The sequence below is a fragment of the Pristiophorus japonicus genome, chromosome 7 (genome assembly GCF_044704955.1).
Source record: "Pristiophorus japonicus isolate sPriJap1 chromosome 7, sPriJap1.hap1, whole genome shotgun sequence".
Taxonomy (NCBI): Eukaryota; Metazoa; Chordata; class Chondrichthyes; family Pristiophoridae; genus Pristiophorus; species Pristiophorus japonicus.
This window is the reverse complement of record NC_091983.1, coordinates 174761808-174787728: the sequence shown is the minus strand read 5'-3', so window position 1 is coordinate 174787728 and position 25921 is coordinate 174761808. Positions and strand designations below refer to the sequence as shown.

The window sequence follows — 25921 nt, the reverse complement described above, 5'->3', positions numbered from 1 at the left end:
AAAATCTGCAAAAGGACATAGGCAGGCTAAGTGAGTGGGCAAAAATTTGGCAGATGGGGGAGTATAATGTTGGAAAGTGTGAGATCATGCACTTTGGCAGAAAAAAAATCAAAGAGCAAGTTATTATTTAAATGGAGAAAGATTGCAAAGTGCTGCAGTACAGCGGGACCTGGGGGTACTTGTGCATGAAACACACAAGGTTACTATGCAGGTACAGTAACTGATCAGGAAGGCCAATGGAATCGTGGCCTTTATTGCAAAGGGGATGGAGTATAAAAGCAGGGAAGTCTTGCTGCACTTGTACAGGGTATTGGTGAGGCCACACCTGGAATACTGTGTACAGTTTTGGTTTCCATATTTCCGAAGGGATATACTGGCTTTGGAGGCAGTTCAGAGAAGGTTCCCAAGGTTGATTCCAGAGATACGGGGGGCTGACTTATGAGGAAAGGTTGAGCAGGTTGGGCCTCTACTCATTGGAATTCAGAAGAATGAGAGGTGATCTTATCGAAACGTATAAGATTATAAGGGGGCTTGACAAGGTGGATGCAGAGAGGATGTTTCCACTGATTGGGGAGACTAGAACTAGAGGGCATAATCTTAGAATAAGGGGCTGTCTATTTAAAACTGAAATGAGGAGAAATTTCCTCTGAGGGTTGTGGATCTGTGGAATTCACTGCCTCAGAGAGCTGTAGAAGCTGGGACATTGAATAAATTTAAGACAGATAGACAGTTTCTTAAACGATAAGGGAATAAGGGGTTATGGAGAGTGGGCAGGGAAGTGGACCTGAGTCCATGATCGGATCAGCCATGATCGTATTAAATGGCAGAGCAGGATCGAGGAGCCGTATGGCCGACTCCTGCTCCTATTTCTTATGTTCTTGTGAGAAGCCTCGGCAGCCTTTGACACCAACATCCTTTGATGACATCATCCACAGACATGGGGACAGCTTCCACATGTGTGCTGTGACAATACCCAGTTCTACCTCTCTGCCAGTTATCTTGACCTCCTCCACTGCCTCTGTTGTCGCATTGTTTGTCTGATAGCCCATTAAACTTTAGGAAGACTGAAGCCATTGTCTTCGACCTCCAAGAAGAGCTCCAGATCCTGGCCATTGATTCCACCCACAGCCTGGGCATTGTCTCAGGCTGAATCAGATTGTTCCCAACCTCTGCATTCTATTCGACACCAAGTTGTGGTTCCGACTCCATATGCTCTCCATTGCAAAAACCGCCACTTCCAGACTTGACTACCCTAATGTTCTGGCCTGCCTCCCATTTTCCACCTCCTCCATATTTCAGCTCGTCCAAAACTCTGCTTCCCATATCTTATTTTGCATCACCTATCACTCCTATCCTTGTTGATCGACACTGTCTCCCAGTCTTCTAACACCTCCAATTTAAAATTCTCATCCTTGTGCTTAAATCCCTTTATGGCCTTGTCCCTCCTTTCACCTCAACACTCCATTTGTCTGAATCTGTTTTTTATGTACTCCCTTGCCCCATCAGCTGTGTGTCTTACGCCCCATGTTCTGGAATTTGCTCCCTAAACGTCTTCATTTTTATCTCCCCTTTAAGACCCTTTCTAAAACCAATCTTTTTGATCAAGTTTTTGTCACTGGCTTCCCCCCTCCCCCACCCTGTCCCAGATATCGCTTCATTTGTCTGATTACACTTTGGAGTGGCTTTGGACATTTTTCTACATTAAAGGGACTATATAAATGCAAATTATTGTCGTTGTCTGATTGAATACCTGGCCACAACAGAAGTTGATTCTAACGTGCGTCTGAAAGTTTGCATACATAAACATTTTGGAAAAGCATGATGGACTGGTTAAACAAACTTGGCCTGAATGGTTTCTGATTAAGCAATGACACCGATGGAATAGCTGTGCACCTCTCCTTGAAACTGCTGGCTATCTTTAGACTGCTTGTGCATTGTTTTACTCCCTGACTTGACAAAAGAACTGTTGCAGTCAAGGCTAACTGAAAATCAATTAAAAAAACCCATTCTGGCTCTTCTGCAGTTGCATATTTAAGAAGTATGACAATTTTCTCTTTGATCGAAGCAATCCCAATACTTCAGAGTGATGTAACAGACTTCTTTTGAAAAAGGTGAAACCTTCTGTTGCCGTGTTTAATGTTTCCTTCTTCTCCTATGCTCCCCCATTGAATTACTGATGTGCTTAATGAGCAGGAATGGAAAGGGCAAAGGAGATTGGACAGAAGGCAGAGTTAACTGTTGGGTTTCTTTATTTTAATCTAGGTGTTTATAGTGAAAACATTAATTAGAAGAATGAGGAATACTTGTATCCAACAAATAACCAGTTCTGTTGTCATCAGGTGTTCCAAGTACTTGACCAGAAGAAACAACTGTACGCTGTTAAGCAAGTGAATCTGCAGGAAGCAGATAACCAGGCAATAGCTGGCTACAAGGATGAAATTGAATACTTGAAGCGTCTACAACAACACAGTGACAAGATAATCAAGCTTTTTGATTAGTGAGTAGTTTTTAACAAGGTGACTTTGTATTTCTAGTTGCATTTTAGTAACCAATTACTTTGAGCAACTTGCATAAAAGTAATCATGTCCCAAGGTGCTCTATATCAGAAAAATGGGTCATGGGGTAATAGAAGAACATGGTTGACCAAATGTACAGTCTGAAGCAGGGGAGGAAAGTAACATGGTCAAGAACATAAGAACATAAGAATTAGGAACAGGAGTAGGCCATCTAGCCCCTCGAGCCTGCTCTGCCATTCAACAAGATCATGGCTGATCTGGCCGTGGACTCAGCTCCACTTATTCGCCCGCTCCCCGTAACCCTTAATTCCCTTATTGGTTAAAAATCTATCTATCTGTGATTTGAATATATTCAATGAGCTAGCCTCAACTGCTTCCTTGGGCAGAGAATTCCACAGATTCACAACCCTCTGGGAGAAGAAATTCCTTCTCAACTCGGTTTTAAATTGGCTCCCCCTTATTTTGAGGCTGTGCCCCCTTGTTCTAGTCTCCCCGACCAAGAGGTTTAGAGAGATGGATGGGTTCCATAGGGTAGGACCCAGATTGTCAATGGATTTGCCACTGAGTGAGGAATGTTGGGATGGGAAGATGGATAATCAGTAAGGAGAATGTGGATTGTTGTGTAGAATTAGAGACTTGTGGAAATAGTTTTGGGAAAAACCATGTAGAGATTTGTAAACAAAGACCAGGATTTTGGATTTAGCACACTGATGAATGGAGCGTGAGCGGAGGTCAGATGACAAGGGTGATGGTAAACAGGACAGGATGCATGTTGCAGAGTTTTGGACAGGTTATCCTATGAAAATTGTTTCAATTTGGTTGATTGTCAACCTTTATAATAGACATTTGATCCCTTTTTGATGCGTCTCTCTCCAGACTACTATTAGCAGTTTATGTAAGGACGCTAAGAGGCAGCAGGGTGACGTGGACAGGTTAGGTGTATGGGAAAATGCATGGCAGATGCAGTATAATGTGGATAAATGTGAGGTTATCCATTTTAGGGGCAAAAACACAAAGGCAGAATATTATCTGAATGGCGGTAGAGTAGGAAATGGGGAAGTGCAATGAGACCTGGGTGTCATGGTTCATCAGTCATTGAAAGTTGGCATGCAGGTACAGCAGGCGGTGTAGAAGGCAAATGATATGTTGGTCTTCATAGCTAAGGGATTTGAGTATAGGAGCAGGGAGGTCTTACAGGGCCTTGGTGGAATATTGTGTTCGGTTTTGGTCTCTTAATCTGAGGAAGGACGTTCTTGCTATTGAGGGAGTGCAGCGAAGGTTCACCAGACTGATTCCAGGGATGGCTGGACTGTCATATAAGGAGAGACTGGATCAATTGGGCCTTTATTCACTGGAGTTTAGAAGGATGAGAAGGATGTTTCTCATAGAAACATACACAATTCTGATGGGACTGGACAGGTTAGATGCGGGAAGAATGTTCCCGATGTTGGGGAAGTCCAGAACCAGGGGACATAGTCTTAAGATAAGAGGTAGGCCATTTAGGACTGATGAGGAGAAAATTCTTCACTCAGAGAGTTGTTAACCTGTGGAATTCCCTGCCGCAGAGAGTTGTTGATGCCAGTTCATTGGATATATTCAAGAGGGAGTTAGATATGGCCCTTATGGCTAAGGGGATCAAGGGGTATGGAGAGAAAGCAGAAAAGGGGTACTGAGGGAATGATTAGCCATGGTCTTATTGAATGGCGGTGCAGGCTCGAAGGGCCGAATGGCCTACTCCTGCACCTATTTTCTATGTTTCTATGCAGTATAACATTTTTTGCCACTATCATCTTCAATTCAGCAATTTTAAACAGTCCACGCAAATTCTAATTGCACTCCTTTTGTTTTACTACATTAACGAGGCTATGTAAATGCAAGTTGTTAAAAATTCTTTCACAGACTCTGAAATTCATTTGACTGGTTCAATAGCTACCTATTAATTTTTTAATGTTTAAGTTGCAGTGAAATTCTGCGAAAGTCAGTGTATACCTTGTATGTTACGAAACCATATAGATGAGGAAGATCATGTGTTTTCCCATCTGTACTGCTTTAGCTGATCTTGGCATGCGCACTGGAATTGGGCCTTCGCATTCCTCAAGGGGAGAGTGAGGATGGGTTAGAATTTACAATCGCTAATTTTTTTTTTACAAAAAGATATCAAGGGACATGTAGTTGAGATTCATACCAGCCAAGATCTAATTGAATGGCAGAACAGGCTTGAGTTGCTGAAGAATCCCATCTCTTCTACTTTCTCTTCCTTCGAGCACCTCGTCTTGTTCCACCGCTCACTTTTCCTCAAAAATTCTTGCTGTCTTCCACTCCCAAGCCCCACCTTGTTTCATCCAGAGATATCTTCCCTCAACCTCTGCACTGAGCAACTTTACATCCTCAGTGATTTCAATCTCCATTTCAGCTGCCCTTGCACTCTCCTCAGAGTTAATTGCTCACCCTATACTTCTACATCCATATAAATTTTCCGATTCGTTTCCATGACCAACCCTTTACCTTGCTATGTCCCGTTGCATCTTGACTCCTATGGACGTATTTTCTGACCAGTTCCTTGTATTGCTTCCCGCCCGCATTCCTTAACCCTCCTAACTCCAATTCTTTCTGCATCCATCCCCAGAAAACACACTTCCCTCAAGTCACTTAAAGAGCATTCCATTTTTCTTAACTCTTTTTGTTCCCCTTAAAATGTTACCAGTAAAACTTTTATTCTTTTCCAACCCAGTTGTTCCCCTGGTATGGCTCCGATGTTTGCTCGCTCATGCATTGAAGATGCAGGCTTGAGTGTATGTGGCACACAACTGATTTAGTCATCCATCACATCTGGATGGACCACATCAATTGTTAATGGGTCTGGCTCTCCTAAGAGCCTGCTACTGCAGGATCACCTTGGAGAGCAAAGATAAACCCATGCTTCTTTGCATCACTATCAACTATCATCATCCAATTGTAAGAACATTTAAAAACTGCAAATGCTAAAAATCTGAAACAAAAACAAATGACTGCAAATGTGCAGGAGGTCAGTCAGTACCCATGAAGATAATGCAGTAATACAGTTTAACATTTTGTGGATAATGCTTTCAGAAAATGTGGTTATATAATTGGTTCCTTTTAATGCAGTGAGATCACAGAAAATTATATCTACATGGTAATGGAATGTGGAAACATAGACTTAAACACTTTGCTCCGAAGGAAAAAGGTCATCAATCCATTGGAGCGCAAATTATACTGGGAAAACATGTTGGAAGCTGTTCACACGATTCATCAGCACGGTAAGTACTTGTATAAGATTCCATTTAACCAAAATTGATACTTAATGTTTTCTTTCATAAAAATATTGCAAATCTGTCAAAAATGCTGTTACCCCACTGAAGTGGCTGCTCTTCATGTGTGAGCTGAACAGTGTTCTTCAGGCATTTGACTATGGGGTGCAATAGTAATGCAATCAGGGGTGGAAACCCTAAGGGTAATATCTAAAGATTTTCCTGACCACAACCACCAACTCCCCTACACCCGCCCACCCCCGCCTCCCCAAAACCAGTAAATGAGGCATAACATCTCTAAGGGATATCTGTGTCTTTTAACAAAAATGCATAATTGAAGTGACTTTTAAGATGTATTCATTTTGCAATTTGGTTAAGATTGCTACCGACCAACATCTTGAATTTGGTCAAGTATACATTTTATATACCTTGTTTTACGGGCCACTGTAAAATTACTGAATGTTGGGATTATGTAGTCTTTGTAATTTCATCCCCATTCGTTGACAAAGCATAATTACTTTTTTTTAGGCATTATTCACAGTGACTTGAAACCAGCCAATTTTCTGATGGTTGAAGGAATGATGAAGTTGATAGATTTTGGTATTGCCAACGAGATACAACCAGATGTGACTAGTATTAGTAAAGATGCTCTGGTGAGTGATGAGTATGTTGTGTTATGCTAACTTTTTTTGCAAAGATTTTAGTAGGTTGATAAAACTTGTAGGGAGTAAAATTGGGTTCCTTTGTGTCTTCAGTTAGTGCCCCCAGGGGGCGATAACTGGGCACAAATGGCTTTGCGACCAGGTGCGATGAGATCAGCGACTCCCGCCATATTCAGCGGGAGTCTTGTGGCGTCGGTACGGCGTTTGCTCCTTCACCCGGAGATCGTGATGTCATCGCCGTACGCATTGCCCCAGACCGAAATTACAATCCACCTTTGCAGCTGCAGGAGGCACACATCGAGCGGTCAGCTGCTATGGGGCGATGCTTAAAGGCGAGGTGGCCGAGATAAGTTTGGAAAAAACAAAAACAAACTTGCCTTCTCTCTTGCAGCTTTTTCCGCAATCGATCAGTCCGGCACTCTGCTTCATCGAGGATAAGTTTGTTTTCCTTTGCAGAGCCTGCTACAATGGCCTTTCCCTTTAAGGGAGGGAATGAGTCTTTCAACACGGCAGCACTGCATGGCCCAATGTGCAGCGCTGCTGAACGCACCACCCCGCCTGCTGCCAATTGCGCTCCAAGAAGGAAGTGCAGCGCTTGATTTCGCGCTCCACTGCCTTCTTGGAGTGCAAGCGCCAATTTTTTTTAAGTTTGAATTTTTCGCGCCTGGCGCCAATAGTTCTAATTTTTTAAATTTAGCACCCCGAATGGGGCGATACCCAATTTCACCCCCGTAGTGTTTACGGGTAACTTTGTCCATAATTGGACTTTTGATTTGTTGAGATAAATCATTGGGTGAGTAGATGATGGTTTGTATGCTGCTATTTCACTTATATAATTTAAGATTGAATCCAATCAAAACTGATGGGGTGAAAGACCTCTTTAAACTAACTCTTCTGGGGGGAAAAAAGTTAGTTTGGGCAGTTTTGATTCTTGCTCCATTTACTTCACCTTGCTGCCACTGCAATCCGGCTACCCTTGGTGGCACTGTGACAAAGGAATGAGGTGACGCTGCTGGTTGTGGAGGGTCTGAGAGCCACTAAAAGTAATTTGTTTCTGCCAGAAGTTTCCCAGCGGCTGCACCAACATATCTCTTCTCGGCCTTTTGGCTAAGATCATGCGTAACTGACCTGACAGGGGAGTAACCATGACCCCAAAGTGGTTCTCCCCGGATCAGGAAGGTGGTTCTCCTATGCTTTTTGGAAATAGGTGGTGGGTGGGGTGGCTTGACCCATCCACCTCCACGGAGGTGTGTGGGGGGCCTGACCCATCCACCTCCATGGCACGAACCTGGTATTGCAGTACTTCCAGGAACGGTGCAGTAGCTCTAGGCCTTTTGGCTAAGAGCATTGGCGCAGAGTGATCCTCTCTTGTGTGCAAGGTGACCTCTGGCGTTTGTGATTTGACAAAGAATTGGAAAGATTGGCTACGAATTAAAAAAAAACATATCTCTTTTGGTCACTAGTGACAACCAGGCGTCGCTGTGTTTCTTGACCAAATTAAAGGTTTCTATTGAGACCACCCCCCCACTACTTGAATTTCCGATCTTTTAGCAACAGTTAAATATTCCAAGGTTTTTTTTCATGGGATGTGGGCGTCGCTAGCAAAGGCAGTATTTATTGCACATCCCTAACTGCCCTTGAGAAGGTGGTGATGAGCCACCTTCTTGAACCGCTGTAGTCCTTGTGGTGAAGGTACTCCCACAGTGCTATTAGATGGGAAGTTCTAGGATTTTGACTCGGTGAAAAAGACAGGATGGTATGTGACTTGGAGAAGGTATTCCCATTTGCCTGATGCCCTTGTCCTTCTAGGCAGTAGAGGTCGCAGATTTGGGAGGTGCTTTCGAAGAAGCGTTGGCGAGTTGCTGCAGTGCATCTTGTAGATGCCGGTGGTGGATGAGGTTCCAATCGAGCAAGTCTGCTTTGTCCTGGATGGTGTCGAGCTTCTTGTGTTGTTGGAGCTGCACTGATCCAGGCGAGTGGGGAACGGTAGCATAGTGGTTAAGTTGCGGGACTGGTAATCCAGAAGCCTGGACTAACAATCCGGAGACAGGAGTTCAAATCCCACCATGGCAGTTGGGGAATTTAAATTCTGTTAATTAAATAAATCTGGAATAAAAATCTAGTGTCCGTAATGGTGACCATGAAACTAACGGATTGTCGTCAAAAATCGATCTGGTTCACTAATGTCCTGTTAGTGAAGGAAATCTGTCGTCCTTACCTGGTCATAATTGTATAGAGAGTCATACAATCATAGAAATTTACGGCATGGAAGGAGGCCATTTCGGCCCATCGTGTCTGTGCCGGCCGACAAAGAACTATCCAGCCTAATCCCACCTTCCATTACTGGGACAGCAGCCCTATACATTACAGCTTGTTAAGTGCACATCCAAGTACTTTTTACATGTGGTGAGGGTTTCTGTCTCTACAACCCTTTAAGACAGTGAGTTCCAGACCCCCACCACCCTCTGGGTGAAAAAGTTTCCCCTCAAATCCTCTCTAAACCTCCTGCCAATTACTTTAAATCTATACCCCCTGGTTGTTGACTCTGCTGAGGGAAATAGGTCCTTCCTATCCATTCTATCTAGGCCCCTCATAATTTTATACACCTCAATAAGGTCTCCTCTTCCAAAGAAAACAAACCCAGCCGATCCAATCTTCTTATATGTGACAGGACCCACAGCAATGTGGTTGACTCTTGGCTGCCCTCTGACATGGCCTAGCAAACCACTACAAACTGCTACAAGAAACAATAATAAGAATAAAACCGGACGGACCACCCGGCTTCGACTTCTGCAGCGCCTTCGGACATGACAATGGCACACCCAGCCCAGTCGACCCAGCAAAGTCCTCACTAACATCTGAGGACTTGTGCTAAAATTGGGAGAGCTGTCCCACAGATTAGTCAAGCAACAATCTGACATACTCACAGAATTATACCTTTCCGCCAGTGGAATAAAATCCTGCTGCTGCTGCTGATGGCCCACAGCGCTTCATGGATGCCCAGTTTTGAGCTGCTAGCCTTCACAAAGAAGACACCCTCCCATCGTGTTGTGTGGCACAACCTCCGTGCTAAATCGGACAGATTCAGAACAGATCCAGCAGCTCAAAACTGGGCAGCCATGAAGTGCTGTGGGCCATCAGCAGCAGCAGGATTTTATTCCACCACAATCTGCAACCTCATGGCCCAGCATATCCCTCACTCTACCATAACCATTGAGCCAGAGAACAAACCCTGGTTCAATAAGAAGTGCAGAAGAGCATGCCAGGAGCAGCACTAGGTGTACCAAAAAATGAGATACCAACCTGGGGAAACTGCAACACAGGACTACATACATGCTAAACCACAGAAGCAGCATGCCAATCAACGGATCGGATCAAAGCTCTGCAGTCCTGCCACATCCAGCTGCAAATTGTGGTGGACAATTAAACAACTAACTGGAGGAGGAGGCTTCATGAACCTGCTCACTAATGCTCAGTTTGGGTTCCTCCAGGACCACTCGACTCCAGACCTCATTACAACCTTAGTCCATAAATGAACAAAAGAGCTGAATTCCAGAGGTGAGGTGCGAGTGACTGCCCTTGACATCAAAGCAACATTTGATCGAGTGTGACATTAAGTAGCCCTAGTAAAACTGAAGTCAGTGGGGTGCGGGGGTAATTCTCCACTGGCTGGAGTCATACTTAGCATAAAAAAAGATGGCTGTGTTTGTTGGAAGTCAATCACCCTAGCCCCAGGGCATCACTGCAGGAGTTCCTCAGGGCAGTGTCCTAGGCCCAATAATCTTCAGCTGCTTCATCAATGACCTTTCCTCCATCATAAGGTCAGAATAGGAGATGTTCTTTCGTATGATAGTAGCAAAACAAATCAAATGTCAATATCTAAGTTGGATATCCAGGACTAAGCTTCTGGTGTAACAGCGTGGATATCTTGTATGCTGCCTGGAAATTCCCTCTGAGGGCAATGCTCAATGATGTGCTCCAGGGTCTGATTAGGAGCTCCACAGTTGCTTTAAATTTCCACCTATGGACCTGGTGGCAGCATTTACCACAACCAGTTCTGAGGAGGTTGATGGTGGTCCACTGTTTGCGAGGAAGGTTAGATCCTTCAGGTTGTTCTGTGGGGTCCTCTATAAGGAATCCATTACATATGTCGTAGTTCTTCCAAGCATTTCGCCATCGGTCATCAAGGCTGAAGGGAGATCACTGAAGGGCTTCAGCGACGGTCCAAAATGGCCTAGATTTGAGATGGGTTTGTGGAATATCTGGATCGGCATGTCTTTGTTGATGTAGCGGTTGTCTTCTCGGGAGACTGCATATTCACGGCGTAGGTGTGGTGGTGCACTGTTTGCAAGCATGGGCAGCCAAGATGTTTGTGTTGATTAAAAGCTTGACATCAACAGATTTGACATGTGGACTTGATAGCCATGCTGGAGAGCAGTACTCCGCTGTAGAGTACACCAGGGTGAATGCTGCTGTATGGAGGGTTTGAGTATCTGCTCCCTTTGTGGATCTGGCAAGTTTCTGGATCAAGTTGACCCTACCTTTTAGTTTCTTCCCCAGGTTCAGGAGATGTCTCTATGACTGGATGCAATCAAGCGTGACTCCTAAATGGGAAGATATTTTGGCATGGTTTACCTCTGCGCCGTAAAAGGAGACTTTCAAAACTTGGTTTGCTTGATGGGTGTTGAGGTGACGGTCTTTTGCGGGTTTGGTCGGAGTCGCCATCGGTGGAAGTAAGCCTCCATCCTCTAAATGACTTGTCAGGGTCTATTCAGTGATGGACAGACTCGTGTTTTGCGTGGCCAAGGCAATGTCATCAGCGTATACGAACTTGCGGACTCTTGTTTCGGGCAGATTACTGGTGTAAACGTTGAATAACATGGGTGCCAGAACAGAACTCTGGGAGTCCGTTGTTTAATGTCCTATATATACACTTCTGGGTGCCAAACGGTTGCTAAGCATAGAGTTGAGAAAATGGATCGTTGTACAGCACGAGAAAATGGTGGAGAGCTTGAAAAGCAGTCCATGCTTCCATACGCTGGAGACAGGTCCATGAGTGCTACGGCGGTCTTGAGCTGGCGCTGGAAGACTGCTTCGATGTGCGTTGTTAAAGCTGCCATTTGGTAGTAGTAGCTCCAGAAGCCTGTTTGCTCCTTGGCAATGGTTGGCTCGATGATGGGAGGTAGTCTATGGAGTAATAGGCTCTCCAGCACTTTAGAACAAGTGTAAAGTAAAGAGATCGAGCGGTAGCTGGAGGTTTCACAAGCATTCTTCCCCTGCTTCAGGTGGACAATTATTTTAGTTCCCCTCCAAATAGGTGGAATTTTACCAGTTGCCATTACCTCAGAAGAAGGAGGTCAAACCATCTCTTCGCTTATGGTTCCCAGTGCTTTTAAGAATTCTGGGTAAACACCATATCGGCCAGCAGCTTTTCCAGATTTGGTTGCACAGTGTTAACTCCTCAGAAAATGAAGCAGTCCATGCCTGCACGCAGCAAGACCTGGATGACATTCAGGCTTGGCCTGATAAGTGGCAAGTAACATTCGTGCCACACAAGTGCCAGGCAATAACCATCTCAACAAGCGAGAGTCTAACCACCTCCCCATGAATATTCAAAGGCATTCCCATTGCCGAATCCCCCACCATCAACACCCTGGGGGTCACCATTAACCAGAAACTTAACTGGAGCAGCCACATAAATACTGTAGCAACAAGAGTGGGTCAGAGGCTGGGTATTCTGAGGTGTGTGCCTCAACACCTGACTCCCCAAAACCTTTCCACCATCTACAAGGCACAAGTCAGGAGTGTGATGGAATACTCTCCACTTGCCTGGATGAGTGCATAGAAAATAGGTGCAGGAATAGGCCATTCGGCCCTTCGAGCCTGCACCGCCATTCAATGAGTTCATGGCTGAACATGCAACTTCAGTACCCCATTCCTGCTTTCTCGCCATACCCCTTGATTCCCCTAGTAGTAAGGACTTCATCTAACTCCTTTTTGAATATATTTAGTGAATTGGCCTCAACAACTTTCTGTGGTAGAGAATTCCACAGGTTCACCACTCTCTGGGTGAAGAAGTTTCTCCTCATCTCGGTCCTAAATGGCTTACCCCTTACCCTTGGACTGTGACCCCTGGTTCTGGACTTCCCCAACATTGGGAACATTCTTCCTGCATCTAACCTGTCTGAACCCATCAGAGTTTTAAACGTTTCTATGAGGTCCCCTCTCATTCTTCTGAACTCCAGTGAATACAAGCCCAGTTGATCCAGTCTTTCTTGATAGGTCAGTCCCGCCATCCCGGGAATCAGTCTGGTGAACCTTCGCTGCACTCCCTCAATAGCAAGAATGTCCTTCCTCAAGTTGGCTCCAGCTCCAGCAACACTCAAGAAGCTCAACACCATCCAGGACAGAGCAACCCCACTTGATTGGCACACCATCCACCACCATAAACATTCATTCCCTCCACTACTGGTACACCATGGCTGCAGTGTGTACCATGTCTAAGATGCACTGCAGCAATTCACCACAACTTCTTCAACAGCACCTCCCAAACCTGTGACCTCTATCACCTAGAAGGACAAGGGCAGCAGGCGCATAAGAGCACCATCACCTGCAAGTTCCCCTCCAAGCTACACACAATCTTGACTAAGAAATATATCGTCGTTCCTTTATCGTCACTGGGTCCTGGATCTCCTTAACAGCACTGTGGAAGTAACTTCACCATAAGGACTGCTGCGGTTCAGGAAGCCGGCTCACCACCACCTTCTCGAGGTCAATAAGGGATGGGGCAATAAATGCTGGCCTTGGCAGCGATTCCTGGAACAAATAAAAACATTAAAAAAAAAAAAAACCCTGACTTGTCCCTTGTAGCTGGTGGAACAGCTTTGGTGAGTCAGGAGGTGTGTCACTCTGCCCAGAATACCCAGCCTCTGACCTGCTCTTGTAGCCGCAGTATTTATGTGGCTGATTCAGTTAAGTTTCTGATCAATGGTGACCCCAGGATATTGATGGTGGGAGCTTTGATGGTAATGCTGTTGAATGTCATGGAGATGGTCATTACCTGGCATTTATGTGGTGTGAATGTTGCCACTTATCAGCCCAAGCATGAACGTTGCCCATGTCTTGCTGCATTTGGGCACGGACTACATTATCTGAGGAGTTGCAAATGTACAAGCATCAGAACATCCCCACTTCTGATCTTGTGATGGAAGGAAGGTCATTGATGAAGCAGCTGAAGATGGTTAGGCCTAGGATACTGCCCTGAGGAACTCCTGCAGTGATACCCTGAGGCTGAGATGATTGACCTTCAACAACAACCAACTTCCTTTTCTACGTATGACTCAAGCCAATGGAGTGTCTCTTCCTCCTAAACCAAAGAATTAACTTTTACAATTAGATAACAATGAACCAATATTTTTCTGTAACCTGATCAGTATACCAATATCTGAATACTCACCTTATTTGCCTTTCAGGTGGGCACGTTAAATTTCATGGCACCCGAGACTATTAAAGATACGTTCTCCAATGGTGAAAACAAACCAAAGTCAAAGGTAAGAACCGTGTTTAAGTATGTTATATATTAGGATAGCTTTAGTATATGTACTTGAATTTAAATTTTGCTGCATCGAATGAGTTACAGCTATAAACACGAGAAGAATCAGATGTCGTTCTGGTGTTCTGAGAATTAAGCTGCTGGTTTACCAGAAAGAATAATTGAGGCTTGTGAAGTATCGCAGGCTGCACTTGCGAAAGAACAGGCTGGCAAAGAGCACTCCACAGTCTGCCATGGTGAGGGAGGGAGGAATGTCGAGAGGGGAATGAGGATTGTGACTTGTAGAGCCATGGGGTTAGGAATTAAGCAACGGTGAAGTTCTATTGAGGAAGGGATATTTGTGAGTTAAGTGGGAAGGGAGTTTGGCAGCGCAACTGGGGTGTGAGTATGCAGGGGAAGTGGTTTTGTGAGTAGCGGGATGGAGAATAGAAGAGGTTGGGAACATAAAATAAAGTACATGGGGAAAGGGGGTGGAAGTAGCAATGGAAGATGAATTTGGAGGCGGGTAAGGGTGGATGCGTCACAAAGAAGCATCAGGTTACGAGGGAAGTGAGTGTACAGATGGGGAGCAGAAGAGAGTACACAAGCATCAGGTAGTGATGCTAAGCACAAGTGAAAAATAGATATCTGGAGCAAATGTGTTCTGGGAAGTTAGGGAAAACCTCTCATCAACCAGGAACCCACTAATCACTCCCAACTCCAGCTGGATTCCTCCACCAGCCATTACACTTCACTCTTTCCACCTGTGCCCACATTGCCCATCAACGAGAGGGATAGAAAGCAAAATAACAAATGGCAGAAAGAGAAGAAAATAAACCTAAGAAACCAGAAGAGACAACCAGCAAAGGAAAATCAATGATGACCAGTAACCCTAATGTCAGAGACGTGCAATACATCGATCATATTCTATGACTTACCATGGGCAATGCTATACAAAACAATATGAAAAAAAATCAATATTATTTTAATCTACATTTGAAAAACAGTCCAATTGCTGCTTCAAATCCTTTTTCACCAGCCTAATCCTCATGGTCTCTTGCTAATGCAACCCACCCCCAATTACTCAGCAGCCCTTTCCTGCTACCTTCCAATGCACCATGAGCAATGCGAGTACATTAAAAATATTTCATACGGCTTTCAGTTCTTATGGACATATATTTATCAATTTTGTCAGCATTTATAACGGAATCTTCCTATATAAGCATTTATAAGGGAAAATCCTATATAAGTATTTTGCTCACACTTTTTAATGTACCGATTGAATCACTCAATGCGTTTTTGAAAATAGTCTGCTCTATTTTCGCTGCTTGAAATTTCTAATGTACAAAATGAAGTGTTAAACAAAACAATACTCTTACTAGCGTGCTATTTTTCAATTACATGCTTTTTAATGCTACCTTCAAAATTTTTAGTTGTGGGCTTCAATCTCTCCAAAATCTTGAGCTTGGACTTGATCTTTTTCTCCCAGACTTCTGACTGTTGGCTGAAGGGAGGTCCTGCGGTCGGAGCATGTGTAATGTGCAATTTCCCCAGGATGCATCTTTAGCATTTAGCTAGCTAAATTAACTAACAAAATCTGTACTGATCATACCTGTTTCAGCTTTTGGTTTCAAAAGTTTTAGGCTGAGAGGCATTGTCATTCTAATTTGAGAATTCATAAAGCCTCTAATGATTATCATCCGTATTTTGTTGTTACTGATTACAATGTTTACATTTTCTGACATCTGAGACACTGATATTGATTGAACAAAGAAGCACTTCCAGAAACCAACTGCAAAACACCAAGGTTAGGTTGTCGTCTTTACCACCAGAACAGTAATCGAGTGGGCAGATTACCTGCACTTTGTACACTCTGCCTGATTTTTATTCCGATGATTTCAGTGGGTACGATAAGACGGGCGATCCGTCTGCCAGATTACTGCTCGGGCAGTGAAGGTGAAAATCTACATCAATTTTCATGTTTAGCAGAGATCGCTTGGAAAATTAAAAAGCATGGCTACCTTAATTGAGATGCTCCTAACCCATGTTGTGCTATCAAGTTCATGCCATACCTCTCCCCTCATTATTGACAGATGCTAGGAATCCACCCCAGTTCTGCTTCGCCCAAAGTTTTCCTTCCAGAGTGATGCCAAACCAAAGGAATCATCTCCCTCGAACTGGTGCCAAATCCCAGTAGCGCCACTGCACTGATGTCAACGTCCAAAACTTCCCATTGCTACCAAAAAGGAGCACAACCCTCAGTGTATAAACTCCATTTATTCTACTCGGCATTACTAATTACAGGTACCAGCATCAGATATTTTGGGGCTTCTCCGCTCTACTGAAATTACAGCAGCAGAGTGGGAGAAGCCCCAAGGAAATTCCCAACGCAGATATCTAACTCCAACTGATGCATCTTGCTACATATTCTCAACTTTAAAACTAGTAAAGATAAAAATTGAATGCATAGATAAAAGAAAGTGGCACCGAATTTGTTTCTCAACATTTCATTCCTGGGTAACATAGAAACATAGAAATTTACAGTGCAGAAGGAGGCCATTTCGGCCCATCGTGTCCACGCCGGCTGACAAAGCCGCTCGGCCCTCAGTCAGCAGTCCTGAAGGTTACATATAAACCTATGAACAATGACAGAAAGGTAAAGAGCACCCAGCCCAACCAGTTCGCCTCACACAACTGCGACACCCCTTATTACTGAAACATTCTACACTCCACTCCAACCGGAGTCATGTGATCTCTTGGGAGAGGCAATAATGATGATATATGAATGGAGGCTGAGAGCCATGTAGAGTAGCAAGTTTGCTGAAGGCTACAGGTAATTAGGCTCTTGGGTTGTATTCTCGATGGATAGCTCAAAGATTGAGCCACTATTCCTGCTATTTCAATGCCATTCTCTAAAATGCAAGCCTATGATTCAGGTTAGCAGATATGCAATGCACCATTTGCCTTTGGTTATGGGTATTGTCCTTGAAAGTAAAAGGAAAATATTAATTTTCAAGTATTGACCATTTTAGCTCTAATTTTTTTCACACAACTTTTAACAGGTTATTGGCTTAGAACATCTATATCTATTCTTTGGTGCCTTACTAAAAGTATCTACCCATGGCACAGCAGAAGACTTCAAATTTCATTGTGCACTTCATTACAGATAAGTCCAAAGAGTGATGTGTGGTCCCTTGGCTGTATCTTGTACTACATGACTTATGGGAAGACTCCATTTCAACACCTTACAAACCAGATCAGCAAGCTACAGGCTATTACAGACATAAGCTATGAAATTAAATTCCCTGCTATTGCAGAAAAGGATCTTTTTGATGTACTGAAGGTATGCAATTTTCTATCATTGTTTAAAACAACATTTTATTTTAATTTCTCATCTTGCATATCAAACCTAAGTAAAGGAGAGAACAGTGAACACAAGAAAACCTGTGTGTGTGAGACACTCTTCCTCCCCCAAGTTGTCATCGTCTTGGGCAGTCCCTTGAATCGAGGATGACTTGCTTCCATGCCAAAAAGGAATGAGTTCACAGGTGTTTCAATGAAGGACCTAATATTTAAGGTCCCGAACTGCATATTGAAGGGTGGAAGATGCCTGTGCGTGGATCTTTTTAACGTGGTGGCCGTTGCACACTAGCCACCACACGGGCTTGACAGAGCTTGGTCTTGGTCCAGTGGCAAGGATTAACCAAGACAACTGAGACCAGCTTTGCTGCATGGGCCTAGGGTGCACACATATCACAGTGTGGGCTGGCCCGTGCTGCCCCTGGGCCCGCGCCTCTCCTGGGCCCCGAACTCACGCCTCTCCTGGGCCCCGATCATGTCTCTCTGCAATCTTGGCGCTCCTGCTGTACCTGCCTGCACTCCAGTCAGCAACCTGCATCTTGGTGACGTCCAATCCCAAGTAGGGATGAGTGGACTACAGTCAGGGAGCTCGGTGGAATGGTGGAGGAGGGCTAACTTGTGGCTTTGAGAGTGGCAGCTGAAGGCTGAAAAAAAGACGTAAAATAAAAATTCACTGATCTATATATTTTAGAAATGAAATTAAACTTGCCTTCCCATCAAATGAAAAACAACATGCCTACCAGAGTTGGGAATGGAGTGAAAAGAGAATTGAGACTGCTTCACACCACTACCAGGTGTCGGAAACCTGCAATTATTTTGTGACCAGTTACTAAAGTGTTTGCCTCTTTTGAGTTTTCCTGTTATAACTGGTTACATACTAATTTTCGATGAATTACTTTGCAATTACAATGCTGAAACAGGCCATTTGGCCCAACAAGTCCATGTTGTTTATCCTCCAAATGAGCAGTAGTCCTAATCCCATGTGCCTACTCTGTTACCATATATCTTTATTTCCATGCACAAGTCAAGTCATTGTTCAGTTATGTGTCCCTCTTTATAGGAAGGACTTTAAAGCAATGGAGAGCTATCTGTATATTTACCATGATGACACCTTGGATGAGAAGCTTAGTCGAGGAGATATTTGAGATAGTGGGATTTTCCACCAAAGCAGAAAAGACTGGGGGAATTGAGGTTTTTAAAATGAAAAGGTTTTTATATGGTGAATCGAGAAAGACTATTTTTGCAGATTGGAGTCCTTAGCATGAGGAGGGGGCTTAGGAGGCATTTCCTCATGCAAAATGGGTTGTTGAAATGATTTGCCAGTGGGAGAAGTTAAAGCAGAAATCTTTGAATATTTTAAGAGAAAAGTAGATACTTTAAAAAAAAATTTAAAAAATTGTTCCTGGGAAGTAGCCCTTGAGAAAGTGGTGGTGAGCCAGGAAATATTTGATGCTGGGGAGGACATCGTGTGGGGTAATGGGTTTAGGTTTGAAGCAAAGAATCAGCACCAATGCAATGGATCAAATGGCCTCCTTTTGTCCTGTAAAAGTCCATGGTTCTAAGATGTAACTGCCTGAGTTTGAGTCTGGCATCTGTTATTCACTGGAGAGAAAAGAAAAAATAAATTTAACTCCATACTGCAATATATGTACTCTTCTGAATGGTGCAGTAATAGTCCATGTTTAAACAATTTATTAATTGAGAAAAAATAAAAGTCGACAATGTAGTGGTTCTTTAATTCACTACGTAAAATTTGTAACTGCACAAAGTTGGTGAAGCTTGTATTTGATATCATGACTTTAAATGTGAAAGTTCCTTCGTGTATTTAATGTGACTAAATATTGTGTAGTGTGGTCTCTTGCTGAGTTGAAGCTTATTTTAATAAATAGAAATGCTTGATGAGGAACCCTAAGGAAAGGATATCGATTGCAGCACTGCTCGATCATCCCTACATACATCTCCAAGTTCAGCAGCAGTCAGGTAGGTCATGTAACCTCAAATTGACTTTCCAATGAATTGAACACTCTTCTGTAACCAGAGGGCACATATTTGCAGATAATTGCAAATGGAGCCATAGAGAAACTGAGGGTAATTTTTTTTTTTACAGAGTTATGGTCTGGAATGCACTGCCTGAAAGGATGGTGGAAGCCAATTCAATAGTAGCTTTTAAAAGGGAATTGGATATATACTTGAATAGGAAAAACTTGAAGGGCTATGGGGAAAGAGCAGGGGAGTGGGACTAATTGAATAGCTCTTTCAAAAATCTGGAATAGGAATGATGGGTCAAATGGTCACCACCTGTGCTGTAAGATTTTATGATCTTGAATATTTCTCTACGTCAACATGTCAAAGTGGAAAGCAGGGGCAGTCATGTACAAAATCTATAGTTTAATAGCGAGCCTAACTTGGTATCAGGCCTCCATGTGGGAGAACAATTAGGAAACAGTGACCACAGTTTCATGAGGTTTCATTTGTCTGGTAGAAACAAAATTGCTGAAAAACTACAATTAGTTCCAGATTTCAAAAGGAATAACTTTAATAAAATGACTATAGAATATTTGGCACAGGTCAATTGGTCAGCTCTACTGGGTGGGGTTGAAACTGATGCAGAATATAAAAGGAAAGTTTTTAAAGAGCAAATTAAAGCACATGGAAGCCATGAAAAAAGAAGCATACCATTTTGTCTTCGTACAAGGACTTGGTTAGGCCTCAGTTAAAATACTACGCCCAGTTTTGGTCTCTTCATGGTGGGAGATATTGAGGCTTTGGAAAGGGTGCTACAAGATTTCCATGTTTAAAACAAATTAGATACTCAGATAGGCTAAACAAGCTTGGTTTCTATATTTTAGAGAAGTATAGACTTGGAGCTAATTTGATTGAGGTTTATAAAATAAGGAAGGGACATAATTGTGTTTATATAGACCAATTATTTCAACTGGATAGGTTCGGGAGGACCAGGGTCATGTTTCCAAGTTGTGTATGGGCAGAAGCAACTTGGATGTTGGGCGGTGTTTCTTTTCCCCTGGACCTCGAATGGTTTCCGGCTTGTGATGAATGCTGATTCGATGTATTGTTTCAAGGGAGAGCTGGACCTGTTTCTGGCTAGAGTGGAGATAGAAACATAGAAAATAGGTGCAGGAGCAGGCCATTCAGCCCTTCTAGCCTGCACCGCCATTCAATGAGTTCATGGCTGAACATGAAACTTCAGTACCCCCTTCCTGCTTTCTCGCCATAACCCTTGATCCCCCGAGTAGTAAGGACTTCATCTAATTCCCTTTTGAATATATTTAGTGAATTGGCCTCAACTACTTTCTGTGGTAGAGAATTCCACAGGTTCACCACTCTCTAGATGAAGAAGTTTCTCCTCATCTCGGTCCTAAATGGCTTACCCCTTATCCTCAGACTGTGACCCCTGGTTCTGGACTTCCCCAACATTGGGAACATTCTTCCTGCATTTAACCTGTCTAAACCCGTCAAGAATTTTAAACGTTTCTATGAGGTCCCCTCTCATTCTTCTGAACTCCAGTGAATACAAGCCCAGTTGATCCAGTCTTTCTTGATAGGTCAGTCCCGCCATCCCGGGAATCAGTCTGGTGAATCTTCGCTGCATTCCCTCAATAGCAAGAATGTCCTTCCTCAAGTTAGGAGACCAAAACTGTACACAATACTCCAGGTGTGGCCTCACCAAGGCCCTGTACAACTGTAGCAACACCTCCCTGCCCCTGTATTCAAATCCCCTCGCTATGAAGGCCAACATGCCATTTGCTTTCTTAACCGCCTGCTGTACCTGCATGCTAACCTTCAATGACTGATGTACCATGACACCCAGGTCTCGTTGCACCTTCCCTTTTCCTAATCTGTCACCATTCAGATAATAGTCTGTCTCTGTTTTTACCACCAAAGTGGATAACCTCACATTTATCCACATTATACTTCATCTGCCATGCATTTGCCCACTCACCTAACCTATCCAAGTCACTCTGCAGCCTAATAGCAGCTCACACTGCCACCCAACTTAGTGTCATCCGCAAATTTGGAGATACTGCATTTAATCCCCTCGTCTAAATCATTAATGTACAATGTAAACAGCTGGGGCCCCAGCACAGAACCTTGCGGCACCCCACTAGTCACTGCCTGCCATTCTGAAAAGTACCCGTTTACTCCTACTCTTTGCTTCCTGTCTGACAACCAGTTCTCAATCCACGTCAGCACACTACCCCCAATCCCATGTGCTTTAACTTTGCACATTAATCTCTTGTGTGGGACCTTGTCGAAAGCCTTCTGAAAGTCCAAATATACCACATCAACTGGTTCTCCTTTGGCCACTTTACTGGAAACATCCTCAAAAAATTCCAGAAGATTTGTCAAGCATGATTTCCCTTTCACAAATCCATGCTGACTTGGACCTATCATGTCACCATTTTCCAGATGCACTGCTATGACATCCTTAATAATTGATTCCATCATTTTACCCACTACTGAGGTCAGGCTGACCGGTCTATAATTCCCTGTTTTCTCTCTCCCATCTTTTTTAAAAAGTGGGGTTACATTGGCTACCCTCCACTCCATAGGAACTGATCCAGAGTCAATGGAATGTTGGAAAATGACTGTCAATGCATCCGCTATTTCCAAGGCCACCTCCTTAAGTACTCTGGGATGCAGTCCATCAGGCCCTGGGGATTTATCGGCGTTCAATCCCATCAATTTCCCCAACACAATTTCCCGATTAATAAAGATTTCCCTCAGTTCCCCCTCCTTACTAGACCCTCTGACCCCTTTTATATCCGGAAGGTTGTTTGTGTCCTCCTTAGTGAATACCGAACCAAAGTACTTGTTCAATTGGTCTGCCATTTCTTTGTTCCCCGTTATGACTTCCCCTGATTCTGACTGCAGGGGACCTACATTTGTCTTTACCAACCTTTTTCTCTTTACATACCTATAGAAACTTTTGCAATCCACCTTAATGTTCCCTGCAAGCTTCTTCTCGTACTCCATTTTCCCTGCCATAATCAAACCCTTTGTCCTCCTTTGCTGAGTTCTAAATTTCTCCCAGTCCCCAGGTTTGCTGCTATTTCTGGCCAATTTGTATGCCACTTCCTTGGCTTTAATACTATCCCTGATTTCCCTAGATAGCCACGGTTGAACCACCTTCCCTTTTTTATTTTTACGCCAGACAGGAATGTACAATTGTTGTAATTCATCCATGCGGTCTCTAAATGTCTGCCATTGCCCATCCACAGTCAACCCCCTAAGTATCATAAAGATCCCCTCATCCAAGAGTTAGGTACCCTGTAACATAAACCAGGATTACCTGGGTTAATTTCAATCGCCTAAGGGGGTTGGAGAGTAATTTTTCAGTTTTTTTTTTGTAATTAATTTGCCTGGATTTTTCTAAGAGAGACTAACATTTATGTCATGCCTTGCCCGACCTCGGGCTGTCCCAAAACACTTTACAGATAGTTGAAGTGTAGTCACTGTCGTAGTGTAGGAAATCTGTTTTTTTTTAGCCTCTCCGAGGAGATTACATGGATCTGGGTGGGTAGGCATGTATGTATTGTGATGCTGTAGGGGAGATGGACCAGTAGGTCTTTTCCAGTGTACCCTTAATCTTTTTGTTCTCAATAGGCTGTCTAGCTTGGAAATGCATCTTTCCTCTAAAGAATTGTCAAACGTCACTAGCATCATTCCTACGGAAAATACAAAGTTTAATTGATCGGGGAAAGAAGGGGAGGATTTCCTGGAGTGTATAAGGGATGGTTTTCTGGACCAATATGTCGAGGAACCAACTAGAGAGCAGGCCATCCTAGACTGGGTCTTGCGTAACGAGAGAGGATTAATTAGCAATCTGGTCGTGCAGGGCCCCTTGGGGAAGAGTGACCATAATAATATGGTAGAATTCTTCATTAAGATGGAGAGTGACACAATTAATTCAGAGACTATGGTCCTGAACTTAAAGAAAGGAAACTTTGACAGTATGAGATGTGAAGTGGCTAGGATAGACTGGAGAATGATACTTAAAGGGTTGACGGTGGATAGGCAATTGCAGACATTTAAAGATCACATGGATAAACTACAACAATTGTACATCCCTGTGTGGCGTAAGAATAAAAAAGGGAAGGTGGTTCAACCGTGGCTAACAAGGGAAATTAGGGAAAGTGTTAAATCTAAAGAAGAGGCATATAACTTGGCCAGAAAAAGCAATAAACATGAGGACTGGGAGAAATTTAGAATTCAGCAGAGGACAACTAAGGGTTTAATTAGGAGGGGGAAAATAGAGTATGAGAGTAAGCTTGCTGGGAATATAAAAACTGACTGCAAAAGCTTCTATAGATATGTGAAGAGAAAAAGATTAGTAAAGACTAATGTAGGTCCCTTGCAGTCAGAATCAGGTGAATTCATAATGCGGAACAAGGAAATGGCAGACAAATTGAACAAATACTTTGGTTCTGGCTTCACTAAGGAAGACATGAATAACCTCCCGAAAATACTAGGGGACCGAGGGTCTAGCGAGAAGGGGAAACTGAGGGAAATTCTTATGTCAAGAAATGGTGTTAAGGAAATTTAAGGGACTGAAGGCCGATAGTCTGCATCCCAGAGTACTTAAGGAAGTGCCCTAGAAATTGGTCATTTTCCAACATTCCATGGATTCTGGATCAGTTCCTATGGATTGGAGGGTAGCTAATGTAACCCCACTTTTTAAAAAAGGAGGGAGAGAGAAAACAGGGAATTATAGACCGGTTAGCCTGACAGTGTTGGTGGGGAAAATGTTGGAATCAATTATTAAAGATGTAATAGCAGCGCATCTGGAAAGCAGTGACGGGATAAGTCCAAGTCAGCATGGATTCATGAAAGGAAAATCATGCTTGACAAATCTAGAGTTTTTTGAGGATGTATTTAGTAGAGTGGATAAGGGAGAACCAGTGGATGTGGTGTATTTGGACTTTCAAAAGGCTTTTGACAAGGTCCCACACAAGAAATTAGTGTGCAAAATTAAGGCACGTGATATTGGGGGTAATGTATTGATGTGGATAGAGAACCGGTTGGCAGACAGGAAGCAAAGAGTGGGAATAAACGGGTCCTTTTCAGATGGGCAGGCAGTGACTAGTGGGCTGCCGCAGGGTTCAGTGCTGGGACCCCAGCTATTTACAATATACATTAATGATTTAGACGAAGGAATTGAATGTAATATCTCCAAGTTTGCAGATGACACTAAGCTGGGTGGCAGTGCGAGCTGCGAGGAGGATGCTAAGAGGCTGCAGGGGGACTTGGACAAGTTAGGTGAATGGGCAGATGCAGTATAATGTGGATAAATGTGAGGTCACCCACTTTGGTGGCAAAAACAGGAAGGCAGATTATTATCTGAATGGTGACAGATTAGTAAAAGGGGAGGTGCAAAGAGACCTGGGTGTCATGGTACTTCAGTCATTGAAGGTAGGCATGCAGATACAGCAGGCAGTAAAGAAAGCAAATGACTTCATAGCGAGAAGATTTAAGTATAGGAACAGGGAGGTTTTACTGCAGTTGTACAGGGCCTTGGTGAGACCACACCTTGAACATTGTGTGCAGTTTTGGTCTCCGAATCTGAGGAAGGATGTGCTTGCTATTGAGGGAGTGCAGCGAAGGTTCACCAGACTGATTCCTGGGGTGGCAGGACTGACATATGAGGAAAGACTGGATCGACTAGGCTTATACTCACTGGAATTTAGAAGATTGAGAGGGGATCTCCTAGAAACTTACAAAATTCTGATGGGACTGATGGATGCAGGAAGAATGTTCTTGATGTTGGGGAAGTCCAGAACCAGGGGTCACAGTCTAAAGATAAGGGGTAAGCCATATAGGACCGAGATGAGGAGAAACTTCTTCACCCAGAGAGTTGTGAACCTGTGGAATTCTCTACTGTAGAAAGTTTTTGGGGCCAGTTAGTTAAATATATTCAAAAGGGAGTTAGATGTGGCCCTTACGGCTAAAGGGATCAGGGGGTATGGAGAGAAGCCAGGGGTGGGGTTACTGAGGTTGCATGATCAGCTATGATATTGAATGGCGGTGCAGGCTCTAAGGGCCGACTGGCCTGCTCCTCCACCTATTTTCTATGTTTCTATGAGCTCTGCACAGGAACAGGGAATTTAAAGATCTTTCTGAAAATTAATTGTAAAAAGTCATTAAAACCTTAGTTAATCTTTAAGTGCCAAATAAAATGGGAATTAAGAATGAACATGAAATGTTTAAAGGAATTTCCTACTTAAAGGTGTACTTGTTGAGCTACACAATGGCTGGGGAGAAAATATGGGAGGCTCCTGATTATACCTGAGAGAGTGCCACTTTATAAAGAACAATCCTCTATTTGGCTAAACTGTTTGTGTGTTGGACTTTACAATGGAATGCTTTATTTTGTGTAGCAGTGGAACCCAACAAGGCATCCAGAAAAGAAATGCATCACATCTTAAGCCAGTTGGTAGCTTTGAATTCTCCAAACAGCATCACAAGGGCAACTAGAGTAAGTCATATCCAGACTTTCATTTCATATTTTGGATTTGTAGATAATTATTTTGAAATTAACTGTCTACTTCTTTTCAGTAGGAAGCA

At 43.4% G+C, this 25921-nt stretch overlaps 1 protein-coding gene and 1 pseudogene across 4 annotated transcripts in view; both read left to right on the top strand.

The window, feature by feature from the left end:
• ttk (ttk protein kinase) overlaps positions 1-25921 on the top strand; it is a 73508-nt gene that overhangs the window by 37078 nt on the left and 10509 nt on the right. For 3 of the 4 annotated variants that reach the window (XM_070885574.1, XM_070885577.1, XM_070885576.1), the window contains exons 15-21: positions 2340-2497; positions 5643-5794; positions 6314-6438; positions 13920-13997; positions 17145-17321; positions 19228-19318; positions 25735-25832. In XM_070885574.1, the coding sequence (XP_070741675.1) occupies positions 2340-2497; positions 5643-5794; positions 6314-6438; positions 13920-13997; positions 17145-17321; positions 19228-19318; positions 25735-25832 (879 nt within the window). Of the gene's footprint in view, positions 1-2339; positions 2498-5642; positions 5795-6313; positions 6439-8256; positions 8420-13919; positions 13998-17144; positions 17322-19227; positions 19319-25734; positions 25833-25921 lie in introns of those variants that run through there. The other variant, XM_070885578.1, reaches the window with a different exon arrangement.
• LOC139267598 (U2 spliceosomal RNA) lies at positions 7535-7772 on the top strand (annotated as a pseudogene).